Raw genomic sequence first — 11,665 nt, forward strand, 5'->3', positions numbered from 1 at the left:
TGATGATGAGGATGAGGATGATGATGAGGATGATGATGAGGATGAAGATGATGATATGTCTTCGGTACAGGATGATGATGATGATGATGAGGATGAGGATGTGTCTTCGGTACAGGATGATGATGATGATGAGGATGATGATGAGGATGAGGATGATGATGTGTTTTCGGTACAGGATGATTTAGGATCCTGTTGTTGATGCATCATTATGTTTAGATCAGGGATGGACATCTGTCAGCCCAACTTTTATAGGACCACAGATAATTGTTTTTTTTCTCTTGTTATGTCAGTCACCGTCAGTCACTCATGTTTTAGATTGGTAGTTAGTCTAGCCAGCTATCTAAACTTGTAGTAATCTCTCCACCCCATGGCAAAATGTGTAGAATTGCATGAAATTAGTAATAAAATTGCAAAATATTTTCCCCTCCCCATGTCAAAATGTGTAGCATTGCAGTAAACTTGCTTTTAAAACTGCAACGTTTTGATGAGTTTAGTTTTTTTGCGGCCCCCAACCCTCATCAAAGTTGCCCATCCCTGGCTTGAATAAATCAATAGATTTGTTGTTCCTGCTCTCAGCTTGGCTCCTATTCTGAGCAGACCTCCCACTCACACGTATGAAAGCAGCAAAATATAGATTTTACGTCTCCAAACTTTAGCCATGAAGAGAAAGCTTGTGTTTTAGGAAATCCAATCAGTCAGAACTGGACAGAAGGTGTGGCTGAGGTCAGGAACTCGAATGTTTATCGGGGTGCATTCCAAACAGCACCCTAATCCCTATTGGCCTTGGTCAGGGGATAGAGTAGGGATATGTAGGGAACAGGGTGTCATTTGAGACTTAACCTTGCGTACTGTGGCGTTTTAATGTCGTATTTTGCGGCTCACCAAGGGGCGTATTGATTACCGATTGATAGCTTTGAACTCTCCAGCTTCGTTTCACGTTCTGAGAGACTGTAAAGATTTTTCCACCGCTAATGTTTGATTTAAAAATACTCTCCCTACACACACACACACACACACACACACACACACACACACACACATATCGATACCAAAGCTCCCAGAGAGTGCTGTGTTAAAGAAGAGATGACAACCCCGAGGTCGCCGCATGGACAGGTCAACAACCACGGTTTCTTTTTTTGTTGTTGTAATTTGACCCTCATTTTCTTCCCAATTTCGTGATATCCAATTGCGATCCAGTTTCGATCTTGTCTCGTCGCTGCAACTCCCCAACGGGCTCGGGAGAGGCGAAGGTCGAGTCATGCGTCCTCTGAAACGTGACCCGCCAAGCCGCGCTTCTTAACACCCGCCCGCTTAACCCGGAATCCAGCTGCACCTCCGTATCGGAGGAAACACAGATATACATCTGGAGTGGTCCACAAACATCTCAGACCTCTTATCACATCTCTACTGTCTCCTCTCCTCACATCTCTACTGTGTGTTGTTGACCTCTCCTCACATCTCTACTGTCTGTTGATGACCTCTCCTCACATCTCTACTGTCTCCTCTCCTCACATCTCTACTGTCTGTTGTTGACCTCTCCTCACATCTCTACTATCTGTTGATGACCTCTCCTCACATCTCTACTGTCTCCTCTCCTCACATCTCTACTGTCTGTTGTTGACCTCTCCTCACATCTCTACTGTCTCCTCTCCTCACATCTCTACTGTCTCCTCTCCTCACATCTCTACTGTCTGTTGTTGACCTCTCCTCACATCTCTACTGTCTGTTGTTGACCTCTCCTCACATCTCTACTGTCTGTTGATGACCTCTCCTCACATCTCTACTGTCTCCTCTCCTCACATCTCTACTGTCTGTTGTTGACCTCTCCTCACATCTCTACTGTCTGTTGATGACCTCTCCTCACATCTCTACTGTCTGTTGTTGACCTCTCCTCACATCTCTACTGTCTCCTCTCCTCACATCTCTACTGTGTGTTGTTGACCTCTCCTCACATCTCTACTGTCTGTTGTTGACCTCTCCTCACATCTCTACTGTCTCCTCTCCTCACATCTCTACTGTCTGTTGTTGACCTCTCCTCACATCTCTACTGTCTGTTGTTGACCTCTCCTCACATCTCTACTGTCTCCTCTCCTCACATCTCTACTGTCTGTTGTTGACCTCTCCTCACATCTCTACTGTCTGTTGTTGACCTCTCCTCACATCTCTACTGTCTGTTGTTGACCTCTCCTCACATCTCTACTGTCTCCTCTCCTCACATCTCTACTGTCTGTTGTTGACCTCTCCTCACATCTCTACTGTCTGTTGTTGACCTCTCCTCACATCTCTACTGTCTCCTCTCCTCACATCTCTACTGTCTGTTGATGACCTCTCCTCACATCTCTACTGTCTGTTGTTGACCTCTCCTCACATCTCTACTGTCTGTTGTTGACCTCTCCTCACATCTCTACTGTCTCCTCTCCTCACATCTCTACTGTCTGTTGATGACCTCTCCTCACATCTCTACTGTCTCCTCTCCTCACATCTCTACTGTGTGTTGTTGACCTCTCCTCACATGTCTACTGTCTGTTGTTGACCTCTCCTCACATGTCTACTGTCTCCTCTCCTCACATCTCTACTGTCTGTTGTTGACCTCTCCTCACATCTCTACTGTCTGTTGATGACCTCTCCTCACATCTCTACTGTCTCCTCTCCTCACATCTCTACTGTGTGTTGTTGACCTCTCCTCACATGTCTACTGTGTGTTGTTGACCTCTCCTCACATGTCTACTGTGTGTTGTTGACCTCTCCTCACATCTCTACTGTGTGTTGTTGACCTCTCCTCACATCTCTACTGTCTCCTCTCCTCACATCTCTACTGTCTCCTCTCCTCACATCTCTACTGTCTGTTGTTGACCTCTCCTCACATCTCTACTGTCTCCTCTCCTCACATCTCTACTGTGTGTTGTTGACCTCTCCTCACATCTCTACTGTCTCCTCTCCTCACATCTCTACTGTCTCCTCTCCTCACATCTCTACTGTCTGTTGTTGACCTCTCCTCACATCTCTACTGTCTCCTCTCCTCACATCTCTACTGTCTCCTCTCCTCACATCTCTACTGTCTGTTGTTGACCTCTCCTCACATCTCTACTGTGTGTTGTTGACCTCTCCTCACATCTCTACTGTCTCCTCTCCTCACATCTCTACTGTCTCCTCTCCTCACATCTCTACTGTGTGTTGTTGACCTCTCCTCACATGTCTACTGTCTGTTGTTGACCTCTCCTCACATCTCTACTGTGTGTTGTTGACCACTCCTCACATGTCTACTGTGTGTTGTTGACCTCTCCTCACGTCTACTGTCTGTTGTTGACCTCTCCTCACATCTCTACTGTCTCCTCTCCTCACATCTCTACTGTGTGTTGTTGACCTCTCCTCACATGTCTACTGTGTGTTGTTGACTGGTCTGCTTAGTTGAGATGACCTTGCGCTGGCCATCTGCTGAGAGAGGAGCCAGGAGTTGTCATCTTAATGAATTCACTATTGTCCGCTCTGAAAATTGAAAACAGGGTAATCACACACACAGTGCTGACTTTGCTGCATTCTTAGTTATCTATTTATTGTGTGTGTGTGTGTGTGTGTGTGTGTGTGTGTGTGTGTGTGTGTGTGTGTGTGTGTGTGTGTGTGTGTGTGTGTGTGTGTGTGTGTGTGTGTGTGTGTGTGTGTGTGTGTATGTGTGTGTGGTGCTTGTGGAGATGTGTGCGATCACATGTGTTATTCTGAGCCCTCAACTGGTTTTACCCAGCTTCCCCAAAACAGAGTAGACAGCTAACAAGATGAGTGTGAATAAAAAGAGGAAATATTTAGTCTTGCATTATGTTAGATAAAATCTCCCTGGCTGACGAGGGAGGGCTCAGAACTCAGCTGTGATCTCTATTCCGCTGTTTAGCCGTGTTTTGATTGGATTACCAATGCCGGTGTTCAACATTCCTTCCTGTAAGCATCAGAACGGCAGCGGATTCCTGATTTCTCCAACGGAATATTCAGCATGCATTAGATGATGCTGTGAAGCACCTATTCCCACACTACCTTAACTTCCTGCAGCCTAGCTGGCAGAGGGAGAGACAGACAGACAGACAGACAGACAGACAGACAGACAGACAGACAGACAGACAGACAGACAGACAGACAGACAGACAGACAGTGAGTGAGTGAGTGAGTGAGTGAGTGAGTGAGTGAGTGAGTGAGTGAGTGAGTGAGTGAGTGAGTGACAGACAGACAGACAGACAGACAGACAGACAGACAGACAGACAGACAGACAGACAGACAGACAGACAGACAGTAGGCCTGTCAGTGCTCAGACCATACGCCGCACACTGCATCAAATTGGTCTGCATGGCTGTCGTCCCAGAAGGAAGACTCTTCTAAAGATGATGCACAAGAAAGCCCGCAAACAGTTTGCTGAAGACAAGCAGACTAAAGACATGGATTACTGGAACCATGTCCTGTGGTCTGATGAGACCAAGATAAACTTATTTGGTTCAGATGGTGTCAAGCGTGTGTGGCGGCAACCAGGTGAGGAGTACAAAGACAAGTGTGTCTTGCCTACAGTCCAGCATGGTGGTGGGAGTGTCATGGTCTGAGGCTGCATGAGTGCTGCCGGCACTGGGGAGCTACAGTTCATTGAGGGAACCATGAATACCAACATGTACTGTGACATACTGAAGCAGAGCATGATTCCCCCTCCCTTCGGAGACTGGGCCGCAGGGCAGTATTCCAACATGATAACGACCCCAAACACACCTCCAAGACGACCACTGCTGTAACGGCGGTCGTCAGGAATGGACCAAGGCGCAGCGGGTTGAGTGCTCATAATTAACTTTAATGAAAACACTTACACAAACAAAACAAAATGATGGATGACGAATACAGACTTGACGGCAAAAGACAGCAATTCAAGAGACAACCTCCCACAAATTACAAACAAACACACCCTAATATATAGGACTCTCAATCAAAGGCAACTAGACAACACCTGCCTTCAATTGAGAGTCCACACCCCAATTAACTAAACATAGAAACAGACTAACTAGAAAGAACATAGAAATAGACTAACATAGAGCAGTGACCAAAAAAAAAACGGAATACATAAATCAACTACCCTCTACATAATACACACACCCCGAACCACATAAACCAAATACCCTCTGCCACGTCCTGACCAGCCTACACTAACAAAATAACCCTCATACTGGTCAGAACGTTAACCACTGCCTTGCTAAAGAAGCTGAGGGTAAAGATGATGGACTGCCCCAAGCATGTCTCCAGACCTAAACCCTATTGAGCATCTGTGGGACATCCTCAAACGGAAGGTGGAGGAGTGGAAGGTCTCTAACATCCACAAGCTCTGTGATGTCGTCATGGAGGAGTGGAAGAGGACAACCTGTGAAGCTCTGGTGAACTCCGTGACCAAGAGGGTTAAGGCAGTGCTGGAAAATGATGGTGGCCACGCAAAATATTGAGACTTTGGGCCCAATTTGGATATTTTCACTTAGGGGTTGTACTCACTTTTGTTGCCAGTGGTTTAGACATTAATGGCTGTATGTTGTGTTATTTTGAGGGGACAGCAAATTTACACTGTTATAGAAGCTGTACACTCACTACTTTACATTGTAGCAAAGTGTCATTTCTTCAGTGTTGTCACATGAAAAGATATACTCAAATATTTACAAAAATGTGAGGGGTGTACTCACTTTTGTGAGATACTGTAAGTATTCAGACCCTTTGATATGACACAAAAAATTTAGCTCAGGTGCATCCTGTTTCCATTGATCATCCTTGAGATGTTTCTACAACTTGATTGGAGTCCACCTGTGGTAAATTCAATTGATTGGACATGATTTGGAAAGGCACACACCTGTCTATATAAGGTCCCACAGTTGACAGTGCATGTCAGAGCAACAACCAATCTGAGGTCGAAGGAATTGTCCGTAGAGCTCAGAGACAGGATTGTGTCGAGGCACAGATCTGCTGAAGGGTACCAAAACATTTCGGCAGCATTGAAGGAACACAGTGGCCTCCATCATTCTTAAATGGAAGAAGTTTGGAACCACCAAGACTCTTCCTAGAGCTGGCTGCCTGGCCAAACTGAGCAATCGGGAGAGAAGAGCCTTGGTCAGAGAGGTGACCAAGAACCCGATGGTCACTCTGACAGAGCTCTAGAGTTCCTCTGTGGAGATGGGAGAACCTTCCAGAAGGACAAACATCTCTGCAGCACTCCACCAATCAGGTCTTTATGGTAGAGTGGCCAGACGGAAGCCACTCCTCAGTAAAAGGCACATGACAGCCCGCTTGGAGTTTGCCCAAAGGAACCTAAAGACTCTCAGACCATGAGAAACAAGATTCTCTGGTCTGATGAAATCAAGATTGAACTCTTAGGTCTGAATGCCAAGCGTCACGTCTGGAGGAAACCTGACACCATCCCTACGGTGAAGCATGGTGGTGGTAGCATCATGCTGTGAGGATGTTTTTCAGAGGCAGGGACTGGGAGACTAGTCAGGATCGAGGGAAAGATGAACATAGCAAAGTACAGAGAGATCCTTGATGAAAACCTGCTCCAGAGCGCTCAGGACCTCAGACTGGGGCGAAGGTTCACCTTCCAACAGGACAACGACCCTAAGCACACGGCCAAGACAACGCAGGAGTGGCTTCGGGACAAGTCTCTGAATGTCCTTGAGTGGCCCAGCCAGAGCCCAGACTTGAACCCGATCAAACATCTCCGGAGAGACCTGAAAATAGCTGTGCAGCGACGCTCCCCATCCAACATGACAGAGCTTGAGAGGATCTGCAGAGAAGAATGGGATAAACTCCCCAAATACAGGTGTGCCAAGCTTGTAGCATCATACCCAAGAAGACTCAAGGCTGTAATCGCTGCCAAAGATGCTTCAACAAAATACTGAGTAAAGGGTCTGAATACTTATGTAAATGTTATATTTCAGTTTTTAATTTTAATAAATTAGCAAAAATGTATTGTCATTAATGGGTATTGTGTGTAGATTGATGAGGGGAAAAACAATTGAATCCATTTTAGAATAAGGCTGTAACGTAACAAAATGTGGAAAAAGTCAAGGGGTCTGAATACTTTCCGGTGGCACTGTATATTCTTCACTAACGTCTCCTCTTAGCCTGAGTGACCTACAGAGGTGTTATAGGACTCTACTTCCTGAGTGACCTACAGAGGTGTTGTAGGACTCTACTTCCTGAGTGACCTACAGAGGAGTGAATACTGTCTAGGTGGAGTGTCATTTGTGGGAACTTTAGAGAGCTGGGTTCATAGTGTAATCCCTTTCTCAATTGTTTAGACAAAACCAGTTGATTTTGGTCTCCACATCCAGCTCTGTCCTCTCTCCTCTCTCCTCTGTCCTCTCTCCTCTGTCCTCTCCTCTGTCCTCTCTCCTCTGTCCTCTCTCCTCTGTCCTCTCTTCTCTGTCCTCTCTCCTCTGTCCTCTGTCCTCTCTCCTCTGTCCTCTGTCCTCTCTCCTCTGTCCTCTCCTCTGTCCTCTCTCCTCTCTTCTCTGTCCTCTCTCCTCTGTCCTCTGTCCTCTCTTCTCTGTCCTCTCTCCTCTGTCCTCTGTCCTCTCTCCTCTGTCCTCTCCTCTGTCCTCTCTCCTCTCTTCTCTGTCCTCTCTCCTCTGTCCTCTGTCCTCTCCTCTGTCCTCTCTCCTCTGTCCTCTCTCCTCTGTCCTCTCCTCTGTCCTGTCTCCTCTGTCCTGTCCACTCTCCTCTGTCCTCTCTTCTCTCCAGACCAAGTGAGAAACAGTTACTACATCGGTCTGGACGGCTCTCTGCGTCTGGTGCTGGCCAACGGTATGGAGGTGTCCCTGCACACGGAGCCCCACCTGCTGGCCGGGACGGTCAACCCCACGGTCAGCAAGAGGAATGTAACCCTGGCCATCGACAACGGTCTGAACCTGGTAGAGTGGCGGCAGCGTAAGGAGCAGGCCCGAGGACAGGTGACCGTGTACGGACGACGACTCAGGGTAAGGATCGTGTTTAAAGATAGTACTGCATGTGTTCTCCTACCTATATTGGTATCTCTGAGATGAGAAAGGAAACCACAGGTTTCCTGGGTGTGGGAGTCATGTGTCTTAACCAGGGCTGCATCTAGGAGCAAATCCACATGTATTTGTCATGTGCACAGTATACAGCAGGTGTGAACAGTACAGTGAAATGCTATGAAATATGCAGCTCTCTAAATTGACATCAGTCTGCAGTGTGATGGATTCACATTGTGTGTGGGTTTGTTGTATGTATCTGACCTGGCACTGGGGATCAACGGAGCATGGCTGCAGTGTGATGGATTCGCAGTTGACCTGAGTGCCTTTGACTCATCCTTACCAGACTGTATCAACCACTCTCTCTCTCGCTCTCTCTTTCTCTGTCTCTCTCTCTGTCTCTCTCTGTCTCTCTCTCTCTATCTCTCACTCTCTCTCTCTCGCTCTCTCTGTCTGTCTCTCTCTCTCTCTCTCTCTCTCTCTCTCTCTCTCTGTCTCTCTTTCTCTGTCTCTCTTTCTCTGTCTCTCTCTCTGTACCTCTGTCTCTCTTTCTCTCTGTTTTTCTCTCTTTGTCTGTCTATCTGTCTGTCTCTCTCTTGCTCTCTCTGTCTCTCTGTCTCTCTCTCTTGCTCTGTCTGTCTGTCTCTCTCTCTCTCTCTTGCTCTGTCTGTCTGTCTCTCTCTCTCTCTCTTGCTCTGTCTGTCTGTCTCTCTCCCTCTCTTGCTCTGTCTGTCTCTCCTCTCTCTTGCTCTGTCTGTCTCTCCTCTCTCTTGCTCTGTCTGTCTCTCCTCTCTCTTGCTCTGTCTTTCTCTCCTCTCTCTTGCTCTGTCTTTCTCTCCTCTCTCTCTTGTGTGATTTGTTAGTGTGAGGTTACTGTGTGTGGTGTGAGGGTGGTTTGTGTGGTGTGAGGGTGCCCTGGGTGGTGAGAAGGTTTGCTGTCCTTTTTTTGCTTATTTCTGTCTTATCTCCTTCCTGATTATCTCTATATATATTATCTCCTTCCTGATTATCTCTATATATATTATCTCCTTCCTGATTGTCTCTCTATATATTATCTCCTTCCTGATTATCTCTATATATATTATCTCCTTCCTGATTGTCTCTATATATATTATCTCCTTCCTGATTATTTCAACCTGGTGCTGTAGTTAAAGTGTAAAGTCCTTTCCATTGCCCAGGCTAGTTATTGTTCAGTCCACGTGATTCTGGTGCTGTAGTTAAAGTGTAAAGAATTTTGACTAAGTTGTATTTTCGAATTCCTGTAAGAGATTAAAGCTAAGCACTATATTAATAGGTTATATGAAAGGTAATCATGATGTATATATATATTGTGTGATCCTGTTTGTAAAACAGCGCAGGGGGGTTTTGAGAATGGATTCAGTTCCAACAAGGATGGCGAACGATGCCGTCCGAACCCAGGACATCCAGAAGAAGATTTGCACGCAAAGATTTTATTTTCCTTTTCCTTGGAGGACACCGAATTTACACTGCCATGCTACGGGGTGGTAGGATTCATTGTTACACTGCCATACTATGAGTCTGAGAGAAGGCCGGGGGATTTCAGGGGCAGGCTCGGCCTCCGCCCCAGGTCCAGATCTGAGAGCAGGCCGGGTGTTTCGGGGTCAGTCTCGGCCTCCGCCCCGGGTCCAGATCTGAGAGTGGGCTGGGGGTTTCGGGGGCAGTCTCGGCCTCCGCCCCGGGTCCAGATCTGAGAGTGGGCTGGGGGTTTCGGGGTCAGTCTCGGCCTCCGCCCCGGGTCCAGATCTGAGAGCGGGGCGGGGGATTTCGGGGGAAGTCTCGGCCTCCGCCCCGGGTCCAGATCTGAGAGCAGGCCGGAGGATTTCGGGGGCAGGCTCGGCCTCCGCCCCGGGTCCAGATCTGAGAGCAGGCCGGGGGATTTCGGGGGCAGTCTCGGCCTCTGCCCCGGGTCCAGACTCAACCCCAACCATCGGAATTGCAAGGTTCCGTTGCCTGTAGTGTAAATGGTAATGTAGCCGAGGTTACCGTGGTGGTGCGCTCAGGGGCGGCGTGATAGTGACTGAGCTCCCGGAAGTGGTTACCGAGGGCACTGACTCCGATGCTGATACCCTTATTTCACAGACAACGGAGAATGATGTTCCCAGTGTAATTACAGACATGCAGGGTGATGTGAGGGGGGGGCGGACTCTGGATTCCGTGGAGCTACTCCATGAGGATGGGGGAATGGAGGAAGAGATTGACAAGCTGTCGGATATACCCATCAATGTAGACGTAGCATCTCGGTGAGTCCCAGTCAGGTTCATTGTTACAGCAGGAAGGGAAGGAAAAGGCCCAGCAAGATGATCACAATGGTCTGGTCCTGATGGGTCTGGTCCTGATGGGTCTGGTCCTGATGGGGTCCTGATGGGTCTGGTCCTGATGGGTCTGGTCCTGATGGGTCTGGTCCTGATGGGGTCCTGATGGTCTGGTCCTGATGGTCTGGTCCTGATGGGTCTGGTCCTGATGGGTCTGGTCCTGATGGGTCTGGTCCTGATGGGGTCCTGATGGGTCTGGTCCTGATGGGATCCTGATGGGTCTGGTCCTGATGGGTCTGGTCCTGATGGGTCTGGTCCTGATGGGGTCCTGATGGGTCTGGTCCTGATGGGTCTGGTCCTGATGGGTCTGGTCCTGATGGGGTCCTGATGGGTCTGGTCCTGATGGGTCTGGTCCTGATGGGTCTGGTCCTGATGGGGTCCTGATGGGTCTGGTCCTGATGGGTCTGGTCCTGATGGGTCTGGTCCTGATGGGTCTGGTCCTGATGGTATGTTCTTACAGGAGACCCACGCTGATAGTGGTAATGAGGTAGTGTGGGGCATGGAGGGGGAGTACGTCTTTACTGATAGTGGTAATGAGGTAGTGTGGGGCATGGAGGGGGAGGGGGAGTACGTCTTTACTGGTAGTGGTAATGAGGTAGTGTGGGGCATGGAGGGGGAGGGGGAGTACGTCTTTACTGGTAGTGGTAATGAGGTAGTGTGGGGCATGGAGGGGGAGTACGCCTTTACTGATAGTGGTAATGAGGTAGTGTGGGGCATGGAGGGGGAGTACGCCTTTACTGATTGGTCTAATATAAGTAGAGGTGTAGCAGTTCTGTTCTCATCGGGCCTAGATCTTAAAGTCAAATCTACCTCAGAGGTGGAGACAGGACAGATGTTGTACAGCCTGAAAAACTTCCGGTGAAACTGGACGGCGCGCAATTCAAATAAACAATCCTAAATATTATGGATTTTAAACAGTTAGGTACATATAAGTGTCTTATATCGGCTGAAAGCTTAAATTCTTGTTAATCTAACTGCACTGTCCGATTTACAGTAGCTATTACAGCAAAAACATGCCATGCGATTATTTGAGGACGGCGCCCCACATTAAAATATTTTTTTCAGTCGGCACAGGTTTCATACATTCACAAATAACGATTAAATATTCACTTACTTTCTGAAAATCTTCCTCTGATTTGTCATCCAAAGGGTCCCAGCTACAACATGTAGTGTTGTTTTGTTAGATAAAACCCTTCTTTATATCCCAAAAGGTATGTTTAGTTGGCGCCATCGATTTGAGTAATCCACTCGTTAAACATGCAGAGAAAGGAACCCGAAAATCTACCCCTAAGTCTAAATACGTTTCTATTTACTCCTCAGATACCTTCAAATGTAATCAAACTA

General features: G+C 47.7%; 1 protein-coding gene across 10 annotated transcripts in view; it reads left to right on the forward strand.

Annotated features, from left to right (window-relative positions):
* The window catches only part of tenm4 (teneurin transmembrane protein 4), a 649,554-nt gene that overhangs the window by 566,476 nt on the left and 71,413 nt on the right, over positions 1 to 11,665 (forward strand). For all 10 annotated transcript variants that reach the window (XM_045704148.1, XM_045704149.1, XM_045704150.1 and 7 more), the window contains one exon: positions 7,738 to 7,973. In XM_045704148.1, coding sequence (XP_045560104.1) covers positions 7,738 to 7,973 — 236 coding nt within the window. The remainder of the gene's footprint in view (positions 1 to 7,737; positions 7,974 to 11,665) is intronic.

This window comes from Salmo salar, chromosome ssa20 (assembly GCF_905237065.1).
Source record: "Salmo salar chromosome ssa20, Ssal_v3.1, whole genome shotgun sequence".
Classification (NCBI taxonomy): Eukaryota; Metazoa; Chordata; class Actinopteri; order Salmoniformes; family Salmonidae; genus Salmo; species Salmo salar.